The sequence below is a fragment of the Scomber scombrus genome, chromosome 9 (genome assembly GCF_963691925.1).
Source record: "Scomber scombrus chromosome 9, fScoSco1.1, whole genome shotgun sequence".
Taxonomy (NCBI): Eukaryota; Metazoa; Chordata; class Actinopteri; order Scombriformes; family Scombridae; genus Scomber; species Scomber scombrus.
Genome location: NC_084978.1, coordinates 14770208 through 14792581, shown reverse-complemented (window position 1 = coordinate 14792581; position 22374 = coordinate 14770208). Strand labels below are relative to the sequence as shown.

Here is a 22374-nt window from a genome sequence, read left to right as displayed (position 1 = left end):
GTTTTGGCTATATCCTTGTACATACTGTATGCTACCTCCATCTGTAAAACTGTAATACTACAACCACTTATAGCATACTGTATATTATATATATATATATATATATATATATATATATATATATATATATATATATATATATATATATATCTTTTCTCCAACAGATGTGTTGCATAAAATGTCTCACAAACACAGCCAATACTGGTTTGTAGTAATGAGTTGTACTGGAGCCTTCAGCACCCCTGAGCTCAGAGGCAGATGCATGATCTTTATATTATTATATTTCTCTATATTTGCTCTCAGATTTCTCTGTTTAATTATCACCAGACTTCTCCACAGCAGGCAAAGAAAAGAAAAAAAAGCTAATATCTGATTGTTATCGTTCAAAAAGAAAGAGGAAAACAAAAACAGCGAGAGCATTTGTGTCGCACAGAAGCAACAGTGGAAGTCACATACTGTAGCGTGCCTGTAGGCTACACAGTTGTCATTGACTTGCTCATGAGAGCAGAGTGATTTCTGTCCCCCTGAGGAGCGACGCGTTCTGTGTGTGCTCTCTGTTATGGAGGCAAAAAAAACAACTACGGTAGAAGATGCACAGGGACGGTTCAGTTCCAAATGTTCTGATGTGGCCTCAACGTTATGAAGAGTCACCTGCCTGTACTGCAAGTGTTGGAACAGCGCTCTTTATAACTAACTACTAATGATGGTGTAGGAGGTAATAAAAGAGGAAATAGTGTGCTGAAATGGGGTTTTTTTGTAGGGAAAAATAAATGTTTGTCATAATTTTATTTACCACTTTATCACAGATTAATTTCAGCATGTTTTGAGTGTTTGCTCTTTTCCTGCATCCCATCACTGCTCCACTGTAGAGCCATTTTTCCAAATGCTCTAATGTTAGCAGAGTGCAGTTACTCGTATGACAGTGACTTAATCCTATAATGATTTATCTACAGACTGTATGGATGCATAACATTAATGACAAATTACACTGTGGTCAAACTGCTCTTATTTTCTTGATTAATCACATTTTAAAAAGGCCCATCACAATTTCCTAATGCACCAAATATCCAAAAACCAAAGATTTTCAAATTGCTATCATAAAGGAGAAAACCAACTAATATTTAATTCATTTTTCATATTTTGGTTAAAAAGGAGACTTAAACATTTAATTAAATAGCAACACTGTTGGTTAACTTTCTGTTGATTGATTAGTTGACAGTGACTAAACAAAATATCGTTTCCTTTTTCTTATAGTTAAAATGCAACTTTATAACTCACAGTTGTTGGCCTCACATTAACATCGCCCTACCTAAGTCCTTTTTGGAGTAATTTTGATCCTATTTGAATTTGAATGTGAATGAGGGTATTAAGATACTTGACTGTGTCGTTTTTTGTAACAGATTTTTAATGAGCATGCTTTTAAAAACCGAACCTATTAACATTAAAGTGTAGGAAATTAGCAATAAACTCAAAAAAATCCCTCAAAGCTCTTTGTGATCCAGTGAAAAACAGCTGGCTCCACGTCAAGGTGTATCCATTCCCCTTTGTGTAATCTGTCTGGGAGGTTAGCTAGCATATTCAGGTGTTAAATAAACATTGTGTCATAATAACTAAGATATTTCCTTTAATAAGCAGTATAAACCTTCAGTTAAAACTAAAGTGGAAAGCTTTCTGTAACATTCATCAAACTCTAATAAACATCGTTATCATACACTCCCCTCTCCTAAACCACTAGTGTCCAGCTTTTCCCTCCTAAGTCACTTTTCTGATACACGCTCTACCACAGTCAGCCCAGATATGCTTTCCCAGGAAAATCCATCACAAAAAGTTTAAAGGACCGCCTCGACATTATACAGATAGGGTTTCACATGTTGATGTCTAATGGGCAATGGCAGTGAACTGTGGAAATGCTGCTGATGTTCAATATTCACATCTTGTTCTATGCAGGCAGACATTTTCGCCTGCGGTAGGCAAAGATTAGTGTAGAGAGTTAGTGTAGTTTTGGACCACAAATTGCATTCAATTAAGAGGACCTGTTTTAAAAAACGACAGTTAGTGTTATTAAAGGTGGCATCTGCTGTTAATACATGACTGATGGCACTCAATTAAAAGTCTTCCATTATGATTTTACTTCAAAGTCACTTAAAAGCCTTGGTCTCCAAATTGTTAATATGAAAGGACTGGATCATAATGGGTTTCACATATTTAAATGCAAAACTTGTTACGGCACCAAACACAAGGCTCTGTGTACATCTAGACTGTCCTTGAATAAAGCGTTGTCTCCCTTCTCCTTAAATGTCAATCACAGAGTCGATGGGTTTTGCAAACAATGTCTATTTAGGATTCTGTCCCACGTCGAGCTGTTTTCATTGCGCATGTTAGCCGCTCTCTGCACATATAAATCAGTTTACTACGCCACAAACTAGACATCAGTCTGTCGCTGTTTTATAAAAAGGACAATTTATCTCGCCACATGCTGCCCAACTTCATCTCACACCAACCGCCTAACGATCTCACTAAACTGCACTCCCAGTTTACCACATTCCTCTCCATTTGTGGACGCAGTTAAAACACCAAAGCTAAAACTAAAACAAACACCGTCACACTGAGTCGAGGATGCACGAGGCTCAATTTATGGGAGCGCCTAAACATATACAAACCTTAAAGGATACATACGCGTGCAGACACAAGCTTGTTGACCAAGTTCTTCTCAGCTGCCACATGTGTCCTTTAAAAAGGAAAATTAGGACAGCTTTATTTGTCTCTATTTGTGTTTAAGCAAACTGCATGATAATTTCCCAGTTGGCTATGTAGTCTACTTTGGGATGAACTGAACAGGCGAATGTGAGCAGCGGAGCAGTTAATGGCCTTGATGAATCTGTCTCTGTACACTCAGTATGCCTGATGAAAACCTTACATTTCTAAAGCCAGTGTTCACTGGGGGGTTTGATTCTGCACAGAAGATACAGGCACTTAGCGTGTGGTGGTTATGAAAGCTCCAAAGCTTTTCTAAAAAAAAAAAAACAAACACACATAAAACATGGAGTTACCTTAATGGGAGATTTGTGTCCACTGGGAGCTGTTGCGCATATACAGCACTGACCTTCAGGAAGTATTTTCATGAGGTACTTAATTTTAAAAGGTATAACCGTTCTGATGGGGATAATTATTTAGCCTGCCTGTGCCAGCATTGAAACCCAACATTACATCTTGGCTTCATTTACAGCAAGTTGGTATAAAAAATTTGAAGACACGAAAGCATCTCATTTATACAGCCCCTTAAAAGCCCATTTTTATTTATTTTAGCAATAAACACATGTCAGATGTTGTGCCAATTTCAAGTTGAACTTGTAAATTAATCATCATGACAGATACGGTAAATGAAATGACTGAACTGTTCTGTCAATATTATACATTTTTATCACTAAAACGCTAAAATGCGTGTATTACAAGACACAAAACTTCAACATAAAGCTAGACCTTTCGTGTTATCTCACACTGTAAAGGCCAATGACACATCTCTCTATGCTCAATCCCTGAAAGATATAAGCCTACAAGATCCACTCACCACTGTAACTAATAACTGTTCTCAAACTTGAGTCCTGGCCGTTTTATACTTCTGACGTCCATAAGATAATGACATGAGAAAGATATTTCAACAAAGATGTATTGTGTTGTGTAATTTGCACCATTTTTATATTTTGATTGATTTCCAACTGAGATATTTAACTGTTTACAATAGCAAAGGGTTAGGGTTATGAAATATGCTATATATATTTAGAGGTTCACTGCACTACGCCCTATAATTTCAGTTTAGAAGTTGATAAACTCATTCAAGATCAATGTAATGGCCTAAATTTGAAGCAACCTCATCATGCAGCCTATTGACACTGTTATATGTGATTAACTTGTTTGATTAACTTTGTTTTAAAATATCATCAGCCTAGGAGTTCAGAAATCATCAACCAAAACCTCTCAATGGAATAAATCCATTTCATGAGCCTACAGTTTGATATAATTAAGAATACATTTCCACATCATATATTGATTCCAATAACCAATCCATTACCTTTACTGGACAACATACAAAAGATCATCATTAATGCATTATTTACTGTCATGACCTTTAGTCTTTCTTTTTTGTACACTTTGTTTTGATTTCTAATATGTTACAAAAGGCCACCATTACAACTGTTTAAAGTCAGCCTGATTGATTATATCCGCATTAAGAAATTCTAATACTGTGTTTGTCTTTTCAGGGTGCTGCTCGTTACCATTCTGCCTGCTGTCCTGCTGAAGCAAACGCCAGCGAAGTGCACTTTTGGGAAACTGGCAGTCCATTTCTACCAACCTTTGGGAGACCTTTTCACACCGAGCCACGTGACTGACTATCACAGCGCTGCTTGGAGAGGACTACATACAGTACACAGTTATCTGTCTCTGCTGCCTCTGAAGATGATCTACGTGAACTGAAAAGGAAGTGATCAAACATTTAACAGTGGAGAGTGAGACAGTAACTGAGAGGGAAAGAAGCCGGAACGCACTCCTTGCCTCCCTAATCCCTGCTCTTACAGCCTGTATTCTGCACGCAGCCAACCTGTCCATCTCAGTCTCAAAATGTACTCTTTACATCACTGAACTGTGAATTTATGTTGTACTAATTGCTATCATACAACCGATAATAACGTCAAATTTCCATAAGGACTCTGTTGGAGTTTTTCACGCTATTTCTCTCTGTGCTGCTCATTAATTACAATCACAACCTGGCTATTGAAAACAAGTGTAGCGCAGCACTGCACTACTTTTGCATGACCCACTGCTTGCAAGAGTATCCAGGATTGATTTTGACTTCGAAGGAGGACCCTTGAGCCTTCAACCATCTTCTGACTGTCTGCCCAACTGTGGCATTTGGGTGTGGAGGGGTTGCTTCAGAATTAGGCCTCTGGATGCTCGTTGAAGATGACTTGAGTTGGCAGGCCTAAAAGCCCCTTACCCAGAGAGAGAGAGACAGAGTGAGAGTGAGTGCTTGGCAGAAGGACACACACACAACACACAAATGTTGGTGCAGAGGCGTCTTTGAGCCATGCTGGTGTTGCTACTTGTGGGGCCCTGGAGTACAGGCTATCATCATCCGTATCATCATTCACCCAAGCTGAGGAAGATTCAACGGCCCCAAGGAACGAGGCTACACTTCTGAACGATTCGAAGGCGACCGGGAAACTGCGCTAACACACAGAGAATCCACAGCGACATCCTCAATCACACCTATAGACACACTAATACTGTTCCCCACAAATCCTCGGTACAAGAAAAACAAAGCTGCGGCAGACGTGAAAGGCACAGAAACTGAGCAGGTTAGCGAGCCCTCTGCAATCACACCCTAGGTTGATCAGACCCTTTCACACCCTCACACATGCATGCACATACACACCACACTTACATCTTGCTTTCAGCTACATGATAGAAAAAAAACCCACAAACACACCCTGGCTCTGTACTTCAACAAAGGCTTTCATTTCAGAACATGATTGAAATGTTAGGGAGAAAAAAACGCCACAAAGGGAGAGGAAGGCGAATGTGGAGGCGAGAAAGCTGAGGCCAAGAGGGAGTGAGAGAGAGAAGGGGGGTGAGGGAGGGGGAGAAGCAGGGGGTCTGTGTCTAAATGAAAAAGAGAAACTAAGTCACCAAGGAGGAGAGGACAGAAGAGGAGAGAGAGGAGAGGAGAGAGGAGGTCTGGGCAAGAGGACTGAACCAGAGCTGATTGATCCAATCTCAGTGTGTAGGAATCAACAGACGACTGGAGAGGAAACGATAAAAGAGGATTAGAAAGAGATAGAGACAGGAGAGGAGAGGAGGAGGATGACTGCACAGACACTTCTGTAAACAAAACTGAGAGTGGATATAATAAAAGATTATGAAGGGGAGGAGGTGGAGGTGGGCGGACAGGAAAGGTGGATAGCGTGAAAGATAAAGATGCAGAGAGAGGAGAGCACCATATAAGAGAGCGACAGTTGGAGAGAGTGAGAGAACGAGCCAGGGAGGGGAGAAGACAAAAAAAAAAGGATCATTAAGAGGATGTGTCGATAGGAAACCTTGGCATGCCAGCAAAAACACACATGCAGGTTTGTGCCAAGAGCATATTTATGAAAGGAAAGCGGGGATAGTGTGGCACTGAAGCATATGCTAGTTGATATTCATAGAGCATTACCAATATGGTCTCAGCTTCTACCTTGACACTTATTTTTGTGTCCATGTGTTCTTCTCCCTTAACTGTTTCTGTCTCTGAAATGCTGCTGGTGCTCAGAAACAGTCAGATTTTGGCTCAAAAATACCATTCAGAAGAGAAAAAATAAAGTCAGGGTCCATGTCGGATTGCATGGCGCACACTCTTTTTCTCTCTCTCCCCTTATATATCAGACTGTCTGTGTCGAGCTGAGGCAGGAGCTGGTTGTTGCTGATACAGATCCCAGATGCACACACAAGCATGTGTAGGTACACAAATGTAGCTATTTTTATAGCTGCCTGACAGAAAAAACAACAACAACCAACCAGCCATTCTTCTTTCTGCAGCAAACTCGGCTGATACTGACTTGAGTCTTCACTGCCAGGAACTCATTTCCCCTCTCCTCCTCTGACTGACTGTCCAACTCTCCATCTGTCCCCCCTACCCCCACCCCGTCTCTTCTATTGTTGCCATCTCTTGTTTGCTTTGCATGGATTTTGACTGCAGCCAAGGGGCAATTTTGCATCGAGCACTGTGTTCACATACAAGCACATACACATAGACATCCATGAAAGGAAGAAAAAAAAGCCTTGCCTTTAGAGGATTTGTTTATCAAATGTACTGTCAAATCACGTCAGGCATTTCATGTCAGGGCAAATTTTCCAGCCCCAGGCAACCCAAAAGAAAGGGTTCAAACAAGAGTGTGCCACAATGTGATTTCCACAACTTTCACCACTGTATATTATTCATATTCTATAAATAGTGCACTGTGAATGTGAGTGAACAGAGATAATTTTATCCGAATTGTAAATTTATATTATCGATGTCAGTGTAAGGGATTCACTAGGAGACAAGTCATAAAACATCGACTGAGGAACGTATTAATGTTGCAGAAAAATGCTTCTCTGTAAAACATTGCGGTAAAACATTTCTGGGGATTTCAGGACCGCTTTCCTGAATAATTTATAGAAATTTCACAAACAATAACAACGTAGACAAAACATGCATTATACATGTCATCTTGTACTGAGACTTGTTCGTTATGTGAATGCTTTATGTTTGCTATGTTTATTTATTTTCTTGTGCATTACTCTGTGTATGTTTTAGTCATAACCTGAAATAAATGCATTGTGTTTCTGAATATAGTCAGAAACCTGCAAAATCCTGCATTTATGGAACCCCACTCACATGTATACTCATTATACTTTCAGTGGAGGGTAAGACACAGTGTACTGCAGTCTTAACAAGTTCACTACTGTTGTCTTCAAAGCTATCAAAAGCACTGTGAGCAATTAATCGGATTTCCTTCTCCCCGATCTCTCCTCCATTTTAGTTTCATGTCACTCACTCCATTTCAGTTAATCTCCCAGAAAAAAAATCTTCCTCCCTTATTTTTCTTCCCCGCAACTGTCACTGTCCAATTTTCTCCATCTTTGTCATCCTTTTTGCTTTCTCTTGATTCTTGTAATCTTCCTCGCCCACTCACTCCACCCCTCATCATTCTCTCTGCATCTAAATGTCCATTTGTCTTCTGCTTGGTCGCTCTGACCCATATAATGCTGGACAGCCTCTAAAGTGCCTCTGATTATTCAATCCCCAACCCTTCTACACTGAAGTAACAAGAAAAAAACTTTACTTTTAACAGCAGGTAGTAAATACAGCAACTCTGTCAAGCCATTTTAGAGAAAGACGTTAAGCGTGTGGTTTGCCTTGTCTTTTATCTAAAACATTTCCCTTTTTTGCAAGACTTTTTTTCTCTTTTGTATGTAATGAGTTATTCCACCTTTAATTTCAGAGTTGGTACATTGTATCTTTTGTACTTGTTTTAACCCAGTTTCCCATTTCCTCTCTTTCAATCAGGAGCTGTGCATCAACATGGCAGCTGAGAGTCTTGCTGAGCTCCGTGATTGGCTCTTTCTTCTTCTCTTGTGCCTCACCTTATTGGCTGAGGTACTGGAACTGGCGGCAGCAGCAATTGCCATGGAGACGGGTGAGGGAGATGAGGGCATTGTTTGTCCCTCAGTGTGCCGCTGTGATGAGGGTTTTGTCTACTGCAACGACCGTGGCCTCAGTATAATCCCTCCACTACCATTGACGGCTGCCATCCTGTACTTGCAGAGCAATCGGCTGAGTAATGCCGGGCTGCCTCCGTCACTGGAACGCAGCACGTCCATACGAGTGATTTACCTGTATGCCAACCAACTGGATGAATTCCCTATACACCTCCCGCCTTCATTACGGGAGCTCCACTTGCAGGATAATAATATACGAACGTTACCGCGATCAGCTCTGGCCAAGTTACCATTACTAGAACGTTTACACCTGGATGATAACTCTATATCCACAGTTAGCATCCAGGAGCGAGCTTTTTCCGGGACTCCACGGCTTCGGCTGCTGTTTCTGTCTCGGAACCATCTGTCAAGTATCCCCGCGGGCATGCCAGCATCCTTGGAAGAGTTGCGACTGGACGACAATAGAATAAGCACCATCCCAACACATGCCTTCCGCGGGCTCTCCTCCTTGCGGCGCTTGGTCTTGGATGGGAACCTGTTGGCCAACACACGAATTGCAGACGACACCTTTTCCCGTCTTTCGAACCTAACTGAGCTGTCACTGGTCAGGAACGCCTTGCAGTCGCCACCGGTCAACCTGCCTTCAGCTCACCTTGTGCGGCTCCATTTGCAGGACAACGGAATGACCCACATACCAAGAGGGGCCCTGGATGGGATGCGGCGGTTACAAAGGCTGGACTTATCGGGCAACAATCTAACAAGTCTCCCTCGAGGACTTCTAAAGGACACAGAAAGCCTGGAGTTGCTGCTGCTGAGAGGAAACCCCTGGTACTGCGGCTGCAACCTTCGCTGGCTCCACGCATGGCTACACAGCCGGGGGGCAGCGGTGACAGTCAGGGGTCTGTCCTGTCAGGGGCCCGAGGCTGTGAGGGGCCAGATCCTCAGAGACCTAACCTCCCTGATGGAGCAATGTGAAGGCCCCCCTGCTGGTCCAAGTACTGGCATGGGGATGAACCCACTAGATAAAGATGGAGGAGGTGAGGAAAGTGTTGGAGGGGGCCATGCAGTGGCTTCAGTTCCCCACAGCAGTACCACCACCACTCCTGTGTTGGTCCCCACACAAGGTTCCCTCTTCACCCTGCGAGCCAAGCGGCCAGGCCTGGTAATGCCTCTGCCACCAGGTGAAGGGGGACAAGTATCTGGAGAGGCCCTGGACCTGACTGTAAAACCTCTGTCTTCAGACAGTGTACTGGTCAGCTGGCTGTGTCCAGAGCCGGCACCCTCCTTCCGCCTGTCTTGGCTGAGGTTGGGCAGCAGCGCAGCTCTTGGTTCCATAACAGAGACTCTTGTACCTGGAGAGAGGAGGCAGTATCTCCTAACCCAGCTCACACCACGCTCTCATTACCTCATCTGCCTGCTGCCACTACGACAGGAGCCTTCTTTTGGAGGATCCAGCATGGGGTCATCTCGAATTGGCAGCATTGACACCGACAATAAAGACTCGTCCCCGGCCTGTGCTCAGATAGAGACTGGAGAGGCTTTGGTAAGCTCTGGAGGGGAGGGGTCAGATAAGGAAGGACAGGACTCAGAGCTAACAGCCCTGCCATTGGCTGGGATCATAGGAGGTGCCACGGCATTGGTAAGCCTGCTGTTAATCTTTGGCATCTTCTGCTGGTATGGACAAAGAGCAGGTTACATGTCAGGGGACACAGGCTCGTACAGCAGGGGCCGTGGTGGAAAACATTATGATGACTATGTAGAGTCAGGCACCAAGAAAGACACTTCCATCTTAGAGATCAGGGCCCCTCCTGCAGGGTTTCAGATGACAGCTATGGCCCATCAGCCCCTGCAGCCTAAGCTGGAGGATGTCACCTACATCCATACCATTTTCCCCTCTTCCTCCTCTTCCTCCCAAGCTAACGGGACCTACCGGAGCAACCACGGAGCTGGCAGCCTCAACGGCACCATCCTCAGCCAAACTAGCCACCATCATGTCACTTATGGTACCAACCGTGGCTACAGAGAGGGTGGCATCCCCGACATAGATTATGCCTACACGTGATGACACAGGGACATACTCCCTGAGCCACGAATGCCAGGCACCATTTCTACAATGATGACCCCTTGGCCAGTGGCCATTTTGTCCTTGGTTTCCAAAGTACCCTCTGTGCCTCTGCTGGTTTAATTTTGATTGGTTTGCTAAGTAGAAAAGACTGATTTCAGCTATGTTGATTGGACATTGCTATTGAGTGACAGAAGTAACAGTCCTACTATAATCTACTACTGTATATTACATAATACAGTAGACTCTTCTTTCAGCGCTACTTATAGTTAAAAATGGTTACGTTTTCTCTTTTGGATATCTCAGTGTCTTTCAAACCTACTGTTCTTCTCAGCTCACAATAATACACAGTAACTTATTTGAGGTTGATATACTAGGCTTAGTTGATTTAGCAGGAGATATATTTATAATATGAGGAAAAGGCACTTGATGTGTATAGAGATAGCTCTCATATCTTCCTACAAACTGTACGCTCTGTGCTGTATAGATAAAGGGATGACAGGGAGAAATCAATGGTTGTTATAACCCAGAGATGACAATGCATCATGGTTGACATGAAAAGATGTGTTCCTAGGCCCCCCTCCTTTCCTCTGGTTTACTCCCCTCCTTTTTAATTTTTCCTTTTTTTTTAGCTGAGGCTCTTTCCTTTTATTTCTTTCGTGTCTTTTGTGGTGCCGTGAGCAGAGGACGACTTTGTTCTCGCCAAGGGAGCTGACAGCAGTGATAACAGTTCTGACAGAGACGGGAGACAAAAACCACAGCATGGGGAGACTAATGAGAGGGAGCGAGAGAGAGGGAGAGAGTGTGGGGTGATGGATAGATGGATGGACGGAGAGAAGAAACATAAAAGAAGACAAGGAGAGAAAGAGAGGGTTTCTGTTTTGGGGATGGAGACACTGAGACAGGGTGCGTTGGCTTAAGGCAGAGAGCTGGGATGGAAAACGAGAGAAGAAAAGAAGATAAGTGAAAAAGGGCGTGTGACAAATGCAGTGGCAGGAGGTAAAAAAGCAGACAAAAGGAAAGAGGATGGGGGATCAAAGAGAGTGTGGGCAGGATAAAAAGAGGGGTGAAAACTGTAATAATGTGACATCATCATCCAAGAAATGGCTCAAGTTTTACCCCCAGTTTATCCACGACTGTACTCAGCGAATACCTAAAAACAGAGTGATAGTACACTGTACACTTAGAGAACTGATGTTTTTAACTGCTTGTGATCATTAAAGTCAAACATGTGTCTCATTACACACTGCTTTTTGGTACTTTCCACCATATTATGCATCTTCATTAAAATATAATCCCATTTACATGCCACAGATCATGATTTTCTAGACGTTAGCGGTCTAATACAAGGAAGACAAGCATGGCAAGACAATCGAAGAAAAAACGATTTCCACGACCACAAGACAAATGACCAGCTGGAGGAGAAAGGCTCTGTCTCCCCCTCAGAATTAAAAAAGATGACGGAATAACCAAGAAGACTGCATTTACCCAAATCCTATTGTGGTCTGGTTTCCTTGTTAAATTACTTCTGCAAATTAAGTGAAAGAAAGCTCATCATACATCTTTTAATAGTAATCCCATTATCTGAGGAGTCTAGTTAAATATATTTAATTGAAAATAAGGGTATCAGTTAATGCTTTCTTGGTGGAAGTCGGAGCTGCTGTGGTCATATTATCTCTAATCAATCTTTTCAACTTTTATTACAAAAATAGTAGTTGTACGTGTATTTAAATAATACATAATACAATTGTGTGGGTGGTGTAGATAAAATGTAAAATGATGAAATAGCCCAATCACAGTATCCAATTCTATACTGTGATATAATGAAATTTATGGAAATCAAATGATGAACTATAGGCATAAAAGTATTTAACAGTTAATTTGACTAAAATGAAATACCTGACAAATTAGAGCACTTCATTAAATTGCTGCTACTACCGATTATTTTTTCATATTTTTTTAATCTGTAGATTATTTTGTCAATTAATCGATTAGTTTTTTGATTTATAAAATGTCAAAAAATGGTGAAAAATGTCAATCACTATTTCCCAAAGCCCAAGGCAATGTCCTCAAATGTCTTGTTTTTTATCTCAACGGACAATCCACATCCCAAAAATATTCAGTTATCACAGAATATGAATGAAACCAGAAAATATTCACATCTGAGAAGCTGGAACCAATACATAGCTTTTGATTAATTATCAACATACTTGGCGATTAATGTAACAACTACTCTATTAACTAATCGATTAATCAACCAATCATTGCAACAAAATGCAACAAAATGATATATACCATTATTATGTATCCAGCCTGCTCATTGATTTGTAACATTACCCACAATGCCTCTCTACAATCAAAAATGAAATCATTGCTTCTAATCATATAAATCTTAGATACATGTATATTGTACAAAGTACAGACTGTCATAACGCCTCCAGCTCCTGTGTGTTAAAATGCGTGAGCTGACTCAGGGCCTGCCCTTCAGTTTCGAAGGCCTCAGTTCAGGAAAGACACGACTCTGTTAACATGAGATCACAGCCGGACCGCTACACTGTGCAGCTCAACATACACATATACACACACACACACACACACACACACACACACACACACACACACACACACACACACACACACACACACACACACACAGGACAAGAGGGAACCTGCTTTCCAACTGCCTCTTGCTGACCCCACTAATGTACTTCTAAAGGGAGGAGGAACTTCAAAAGAAAATATATTGAACACCAACAAACAGCCAGAGATTATACAAGGAAGAGGAGAGTGTAGAGAAAGAAAAATAAAGAGTGAGAGGTATAGAGGGGAGGATGGGTTGGGGGTGATTTAGATAGAGCCTGTAAGTGTTGAAACCTATTCTTACTTTCAGTAGCTCTCTTTCTCTTTTCCAATTTGTGTTACTGTACATCAGTAATACTGGAAGAGCTCCAGTGTGGGTTTTAAGTTTTTTTTGTTATGTCTGTTTTTGTTTGTGTGTTTTTTTAAAGAGCACTGAAGCTTCCTTTCATTCTGTGTAGAAATCCTTTTCCTTTAAGAGTGTCACCTTCAGATGTGATAATGAAAACGCTATGTATAAACAATGGGTGCAAAATGCTATTCCATTTATTGGTCTGTCGTCTCTTTTTCTACACAGATGAATAAAGACTTCTAAAAAGGAGACGCAACTTCATGAGCTCTCTTTGTGTGTGTGTGTGTGTGTGTGTGTGTGTGTGTGTGTGTGTGTGTGTGTGTGTGTGTGTGTGTGTGTGTGTGTGTGTGTGTGTGTGTGTGGGTGGGTGGGGTTCATTAAATCAGAAACAAAGGCTGGAGATACCAAATAATGCACTGGGATGGCTTAAAAAACTAAAAATCGATGGGAATCTTACATTATTAATATGATTTATGATGAGATGGAGCGTACCTCGTTAAAACGCACACACTAAATGAATACATCACAGTGATATGCTCCGGTTCAACTGGGAAGAATGTGCACACCCCGCAGACGCATGTCCAGTGTTTTTATCCCTAAGAAGTTTGTGTGTGTTTCAAGAGACATGGATGGATGTGTACATGCTGTGTGCTCCTTGCGTTTGGGTGAAGACATGCCTCTCATTCTAAGTGAGTGCTAATGCTTGTGTAAGCATGGATCAATATAACGAACGGGGGAGTGTATAAGTGTCCATCTTAGAGTAACTACTTGTGATGGGTGTTTGTGAAGTGGAGCGTCAGAAAGAAATATACAGTATGTAGATAGAAATGGTTTGTTGTACAGTGTGCGCCGTCTCTGAAATAAAGAAAGCCAAATGATCCGTGATGATGTGTGCATGCCAACGCCTACTTTAAATGTGTTGCAGCTGTGCATGTTTCCACGTATGCGCTCTTAACAACAATGCTCCGAGTACTCAACAGTCATTATGAAGGCCTTTCACTGTTGCAGTCCATTATCTAGCATCATGCCCTCCAGCTTAATTATTCTAACCCATATTACACCCAACAAAAAGATGTATAGTTAGAGATTGTCGTACATGTGTGTTGAGTCTGAATTGTATCCTTTTACTGAAGCAAATGGGATCAACGTGGATTTTCTTTTAGATATGCTTCCTTTAAGGATCCCCTCCAGATATGTTTTAAGACATAAAGATACCCTGCTAGGAATTATAATCAGCTTTTTAAAAAATCTGTTAACATCCTCTCCTACTCCCTCATTAAATAAATCCAGAATCTGTGAATGTGTAAGTATTTTTAATTTCAGAAGTTTAACTGCTGGACACAAGATATCTCTTATTTAACTGAAAAGTCTATTTTCATTGTTCTGTGCACTGGAGGTTGGAGATACTGAATCATGATTGGGTCCAAATTAGTTGCAATGTGACAAATTTTAATAATAGAAACAAGCCTTAAACTCAGCATTTAAATGTCAAACTTTGCATATAGATTATTCTGAACCATGAAGCTCAAACATCAAACTGAAGTAACAGTAAGAGAAACACGTTTTTTGAGTGGAGAGGGACTTAAAGTTACATTTGCAAGTATGTCCTTTATCCAAAATGACTCAGGAAGAAAGAAAAGTGTTTAAATACTGTTGGATTGTGCATACAAGCACAACACTCATATATTTAGTTCCAATGCTTTGCCTTTTAATTCACTGCTTTTTTGAATACTTGGACTCAATTTCTTTAAACCTGAAGTAACTGATTTTTTTGGTCACTTCAGAGAAGTGCAAATGTGAACATGTGAACATGTGAAAATAACACTAAACACAACACTATCATCACCTTCTAACAGTTGTTTATTTACACATCCAGCAGTTATGGAGCAACATATCCGTTCATTTGGAGTTTGTGTTTCTTTACACCTGATGAATGTAAGTCCAACATTCACTCTCTTTTTAGCTGTTTTTCAGTATCTACTATCTCCTGAGGGAAATATCTGACACTTCAGCTGCTAAATCCACTATGTTCACCAGTTAGTTGCTTATTGTATCTGTTTGCAGTTCAGTGCTGAGCAGTTAGTGTACACTAAGTTTTTAGAGCATTTTCTCTGAAAACAGCTGCCTGCTTTGGCTAAAAATGACACTATAAGAGTGGAGTGAGTGAACCAAAACAATAAAGTGCAAAACAATGAGCTGAACCCTGCTATAAAGCTTCATAAAGCCAAGGACCTAATTCTCTGTAGGTTTATGACTATTGCATTACACAGTGGCATGTGATTAAGAGTAATTATAAATATATGGATTACAGCCACTTTTAAACAAATAATGTCAACTCATTATTTGTTGCATTTTAAACTCCATGTTCAGTATTTTATTCTTATTTTATTATTATGTATCTTTAGAAAAAGGTCAATGTATTCCTATTAATCCATATATACATTTCCACAACTACAAATAATCTGTATATCTCCATTCCAACATGTGTGTAAAAACAAACAGCTGGTTTTGGATACAAATGTTCATTAGAATTTCAGGTGTCATTCACTGAAAGCAGAAAATAAAAAGACCAGTCACGTGCAGGTTGTGCAGGGCACAGTAGAAAAGTATAAACAGATTCAATGTACAGACATAAGAGTAAAAAAAAAGGTATTGTGTACAACATCAAACAAACATCAGTACACACATTTGAACACATGCAGTCAAAACATCAATATCTCAAATACAGACACGCACAGCATTTCTGAGGTTGAACCAGACGTGTTCTGATTTACAAACCTCTCCCTCTAATCCTTGCCTTAGATGGAAATCCAACCCAGGTCTGAATTTAAATCAATCTTAAAGTGGAAACGTTAGAAGAAACAATTAGGAGGAAAGGGATGAGTTTGTTCATTCATTTAGTCTATAACGAAGACATGAAAGCAGATAGAAATTCTTCAGTATGTGTTGAGAAACGCAACATGGGTTGCTAGCATATTTACGCTTTTACAAAGTGAAAGACACTGTGCAAAAGAGAAGGTGATAACATATTTTCTGTCTATTAATGTTCATATGTAAAAGTAGATCAGCGTGGCTGTATATTGATCAAGTATCTATGGCAACAGAGCTTGTAGCTTACTAAACTGATTTCTAGACAGCTTTCTTCCCATCAGCTACCATAGCTAACAAAGCCCTATAGAAATCAGAAGACAAGTTTAGTCAGGTAGTACATTCAATGTGTTTGCAGATATAAGTAGCGCATCATTAGATCTGCCTGCACAATATTTTACATTTATCATATAGCAATAAGATGACAGAAAGAGGTCTGCCACCTGATAAATTATAATGAGATATAGCTACCAATAGCTGCTGGGCAAAAAAAAAGCGCTATCCTTTTGCTCTTTTGGTTGCGCAATCATTGACAGACTTCCTTCGTGCCAGAAATCCAGCCTCCGTTTTCCCGGGAGATTGTCCCTAGTGGCAGACAGAATTGCACAGTGACAGTGAAGCTTATAGGAAACCAATCTAAACGCAGATGGTGTCATTATTCTATAGCTGTTAACACTGTGCAGTCAACATTCACTTCATAATGATAAGTTAAAGCGAAAAAAAGTTGTCTATTTCCACTTTAAAAGTCATTGTAGAAATGACTACAAACAAACAAGATATGGACAAACGAGCGCATCCGTTCACGTCTGAGTGACTGGTGTGCTGGTGTTCCCGAAGGACCTCCGAAGCGGGATAACAAACGCTGATTTGTCCTCCTCACACAACCACTGCAAATAAGCAGTGAAATACCTCAAAGCTATGAAGTGATCCAGCAACAACAACAAAACATTAAGCTGTGGTCTGGGTTCCTCTAGCATTGGATGGAGAGGACATCACTAGAATAAACAAGGCAGTGTAAAAAAACTAAAAAGGCAGCCTTCAGGGGATTATAACAACACCAACTGTATGAATTAGGCTGTCTATCAGGGAGAGAGCCACTTTGGTGCCACCACAAGACGCCTCCAGTGAGAATGAGGGAACAAAAACTACGCTGAAAGCGTGTACAAAAAGATAACCAAATTGTCCCTGTATTGTGATTGTCCTCTATTCAATGTCTCATCTGTGTGCTTTATCTTTAATTTAGCTTAATTATGAGCCTGTATACCACTGCTGCTAGGAGAAAGAGCATCTGAAATTGAAGAGAATTAAAAGCATTCATATCCTAAAGTAATCTTTGTGCTATTTGCCTCATTATCAGTCTGAGACTGACATTACAGTTAAGTGAATAATTGATGAATTCTTTTTTTTCCTCACATGATAAACCATCAGCCATGCAGTTTCATCTCCTGCCTACATGAGCAAACTGTGAGGAGGAACAACTTTTGGGTGAGGAGCGCGCCAGGCGGCGGGCTCCTGCTGAATGTGTTCTTCCAGAGTTCTCAGCCTCCACTCATGGTCGGCTCTCTGCCCACCTCTCCGAGGCTACACTGGAACGCACGGAGACCTCAGCACTTGTAGTTATGGCAACTTGTGATTTCTCTGGAGTACCGACTCTCGGCCTTTCTTCCGCAGAGGCAGGCACATCGCAGCCGAAAGAATAAATGAATTCCAGGAGCACAGTAAATTATTCATTACTTAGTTGAAAATGCCACAGAGTGGACTGTGATCGCACCGGAGCTCCAGCACTCACAACGTGCTGCTGGTCATTGCATTCATTTAAAGGTGACTGTCTGGTTTAAAGATGAACAATTCAAGTCTCAGAAATTCAAATTTTAAAAAAGAAATGGCATCACAACTATTTATTAAAGCAAAATTATTTTTGCTCTAATTAATATAAGTTGCTCATTCTCCAAATTATAAGACTTGAAAAACAACCAACAATTAAAGGAGAACACTGGCCATATTTTATTTTTTTCCCCACATTATCAGCTAATCACATGAAAACCGTAACAATTAATAGATCCTAGAACAAGAAATGTCCATGAAGCTAAAGGCTAATAAAGCTTATTTCTCAATGTCATAGACCTCTGATGTTCTCCAAACACATTAATGAGCCATACTGTTGGTGACATTTACCTTCATTACCATGAACATGAACACTGTTGTTTATTTTGCGTTAATCCAACATTAAATGTCCCACCAGAAATATAAATTCTGATAAATGAGTCAATATTAGCTTATTGCAGATACAGTATTTCTGTATCAGTAAATATTTTGGGAAGTAAGACGACGGAAACTGCAGAGGAGATATGTAGAAGATATGTGTGAGGTAATACTCACATGGTTTGACCAAGTTTATTCATCAATTGTAAAATGTAACTGGGTACAACATAAATTGGTCACAAAAACAAACTCAAGGGATCTAATCTAAAGAAATGTAAGTTTATGTGTTTTGGTAGAATTAAAATATAAAAAATATATGGACAAATACACTGATTCTCATAAAATGCAAATGACTTCAGAGAATTGTGGCATTCATCAATTTTCTATTAGATACAAACCAAATTTACGAGGGAAGGAGACTTGTCGTATGAATAGATCAACTCTGCCGTTCTTCACGTGAAATGATTCCAAAATTAAGAAAAAAATAAATGTAATTGCAAGTAAAACAAATGTAATGCAAAACGTATATTCTGTTTACCATATTTTCATCATTATGGCTGCCAATTATCTAAAAGGTTTTTCAGATTTTATTTTATTATTATTTTTGGACATATTTTGACATACCAACATTTCACTTCAGCAACAATTTTTCTAGGAAATGTCTCTGCTTCTGTGTCTGTCTGACAGTGACAGTGTAACATCACCTGAATTCTCCTCTAATATCTCTGTGACCATCACATGACCGCCTCCCATCACAAAGCGCTTTGCTTTAGAAATGTGTTTTTTAACATCTAACTTCACATCAAATAATTCCCTCTTTATTTCTGTCACAGTGTCAACAGCTGCTATGATGACAGGTTAGCTTGATTCATATTTTCTACTTCTTTCAGGTCTCCTACTGTCACTTCTAAATTTGTTCTGTGTTTGTCTTCTGATATCTGAAAGCGGCCTTGAACCTGTGAAGTGTTTTTACTCTTCAGGGACTTTTTTGTGACTGAAACTCCCCCACAAACAGAGCAGAACTTGGAGCCCTATATGGCAATTTTAGGGGTGTGGATTACGCTAATAATTACATCTCACTAACTTGCACCTCCTCATGAACAAGAAGTGACATACATCAGTCTGAAACAAGTGATTTACAGCAATAAAGAGAGTTTCCCAGTAATTGCCCAAAACAGCTGGGTACTGAACCCACATAGGATTTTCTCATTCTGATCTTCTTGCTTTGTGTAATATCAAATATAAGAGAAAATAAGAGGTCAATCATGTATGACGCCCAATTTTCTCAGGACAATTCAAACTTGTGAGTATCAGTTTTAGTTTGGACCTCAAAACTCTACAAACATCAGGCTGTAGTAAATATTCACACCAAATGTGTATTAATCCGCAGCTCAAAATAGTCCCGAACCAATGCACATTTTCTCCTGTTTTAGGAACATTTGGTAAAAACTACAGTACCCAGCTGTTTTAGGCAAACACTTACTCCAAAACCATTTTCTTCTTAATTTACATGGACAAAGTTTTAATCCCAGTCAGATTCTCGTCAGGTCCAAAAAAAAAGAAAAATGGCAGGTGATGTTTTCATTCAACTGCCCCACAGTGATAAACATCTCAAAATCAATCAACAATTATTAAAATAAGGTACATTTCAAAGAGCAGAGGTCCAAAAATGATACATCAACATATTTTTCCAGTGGTGCTGTATTTTTATAGCCGGACTCCTACGTGATATGCGTATAATTAGACTTTTCTTAGGAATTAAAACATTTTTAAATGAATGTATTTTTGACCTGAGCTGACATCAGAGGTTAGGGAAGTCATGAATTTTGGAGAGTTGGACTTAAACATTGTTGGTTTTGGTCTTTTCATGGGATTTGTTTCAAAGAATGGCAACATCATCCTTTAACTATACAGTCCTTGTTGATAGAAAGCACAATGAAACAGCACAAGTGTCTCTTAAATTTGAACATCTGCAAATTCCTGAGGCAGCACTTTCTCTTCCATCACCTCCACATAATAATGTGCAAAGATTAACAACACGCACATGCAGATAAGTGTAATGCCGCTCATGCATGTGCAGACCACGATCCCATCACATGCTTTTGATCTTGCACAAGACACGAGAAGTAAAGGGTGTAATAAATCTTTCCCCTGCTTGACGTTACTGTGATTGAGGTGTCCTTTGTATCCCAATACATCATTGTGTCCTTGACTTTTTTTTTTTTTTTAATGAAAGCCGAATTCACTTGGAGTTTGCTTTCAGTTTACTCGATACACATCAGCAAGCAAACATTAAATTGTAATTTCAGGGATAAATATTATTCATTTTTAGTCAGTGTGCTACAGCTTGTTAAAAGTAATTTCACCAAAGAAATGTCCTTGTTCCTGTACTGAGAACAGATGTATGCCAGTCAGGGGCCACACAGCATATTTAAAATATGACACATTGAAACAGCTCAGTAAACCTGCTTATACAAGTCAGGTACATTTGTGGCTATAAAAAATGTACTGTACATTAAAGGCTGCAATAAGATGTTTATTCTCTCTTCTCTTCCTATCATAATTGAAAACTGTACCAAACCACTATATTGACCCTGAGACCTTTAACAGCCTCTCTTAGCCACTAGATGCACTAAATCCAGTGAAAATCATATATGTTACAAACTGATGCACTGATTGATGAACCTGTTTGCGTTTCCGGCTCTCTCCAGTGCTGCCTGCTCCACCCGTGGACAATAGAAACAGGATAAGTGGATAAATAGCTCTTATAAATAGTCTTGTCATTTCCTAAGCCCTGATGATGCAGCAGGGCCGACAGCATGCGCATCAGGCCCCACTTCGCAACAACGCCTGATAGATCGCAATTACAAGATGGTAATTGTGTGCAGTGTGTGCTGTCTGTACTCCCTGTACTCTCTGTTTGTCCGTGTATGTGTGATTATGTGACAAAAGCAGCGTCTGTGATGAGGACATGTGAGCAGACAATGAGGTCCCCTTGCATTTGCTGGTGGAAAGAGGGGAAGAGGACTCAGGGTTAGTTAAAGCCCATTTTAGAGAGATTACAGTGATATATCTTTTGTGTTTTGTTCAATAAGCTATGATTGCAAAGATGAGAGAAAATGGAGGCTTATTGTCAGGCTGCATTATACTTTATTATTCAAATAACACAGCCAACATGAGGATAATCTTCCCCCAGTATGCTTTTAAAAGACTGTGCAAGATTTTCCTAAAAAACAATGTACGGACTCTTACAATAGTAATCCCTCTCAATCATCACTTATGACCCACTAGAAGTGTGTGGCGGTGTGTTTATCTGCAGAGGCTCTGCTCTCTGCCTGTGTTTTCTTATTTTCTTCTTATTTTGCTGTGTTTGGGACATTTGTAGGTGTCAACCTTCGGGCAGTGGGTGTGTAGCCAGTGACAGCATGCAGGGTTAGGGTTAGGGTCGGGACCGTAGCGTTGCGACCAGGTTACATGGCTGTCTCTCTCTCTCTACTCTGCTCCACTCTCTGTCTCTGTGTCATGGACGTATAAAGAGCAGCTTGTCTGTGTGTCTGTTTGACCGATGGTGGGGCTGAGCTACACACATGCAGAGAAGCCACAGAGGACCGAATGAAGCTCTGCATTCACACAAGATCCGGCACCTTCCCGCAGGGTTGTGTGGACATGCGGGCGTGTTTGTTAGTTTATTTTCTCACCGGTGTCGTTTGCTCTCTTCATACTCTCTCTCTGAACCACGGAGGAGGTGCCAACTTTGAACGCTATGTTTACAACCGCCAACCAACAAATCCCACATAGTATTCCTTTTAATTTCTTAAAAGGAAAACATCAAATTTCTTCTTATTGCATCTTGTGAGTCTCAATTGTGGTTGAAATTATTAACACAGCTGGTTCAGTGAAACATGGTTGAATTAGAATGTCAAAAGTCTAAATGAAAAACATCAATCATCAAAGGTTCATACACTCATTAAAAAACGCTGTTTATCAGGTGATGGTGGCCTTATGTAGCTGTAGTATTTTTTTTGTTTTTGTTTTTTTCTTTGGAGCTGCTCAAGTATTCGACCTGAGCATCCAAGGA

At 40.4% G+C, this 22374-nt stretch overlaps 2 protein-coding genes across 7 annotated transcripts in view; one reads left to right on the top strand and one right to left on the bottom strand.

Moving 5' to 3' along the window:
* macrod1 (mono-ADP ribosylhydrolase 1) overlaps positions 1-22374 on the bottom strand; it is a 117356-nt gene that overhangs the window by 79701 nt on the left and 15281 nt on the right. The window lies entirely within an intron of this gene.
* Positions 8093-10297, top strand: flrt1b (fibronectin leucine rich transmembrane protein 1b). Of its 3 annotated transcripts, none has more exons than XM_062425661.1 (2): positions 8099-9224; positions 9264-10297. In XM_062425661.1, exons 1-2 carry the CDS (start codon positions 8099-8101, stop codon positions 10295-10297), a joined length of 2160 nt encoding a protein of 719 aa, XP_062281645.1. The 3 variants fall into 3 exon arrangements, with proteins under 3 accessions (XP_062281646.1, XP_062281645.1, XP_062281644.1); XM_062425660.1 differs by having other exon boundaries at positions 8099-9272; positions 9303-10297; XM_062425662.1 differs by having other exon boundaries at positions 8093-10297.

Coding starts and splice junctions, on each gene's coding strand:
- flrt1b (XM_062425662.1), top strand. CDS start 8,099: ATGGCAGCTGAGAGTCTTGCTGAGCTCCGTGATTGGCTCTTTCTTCTT.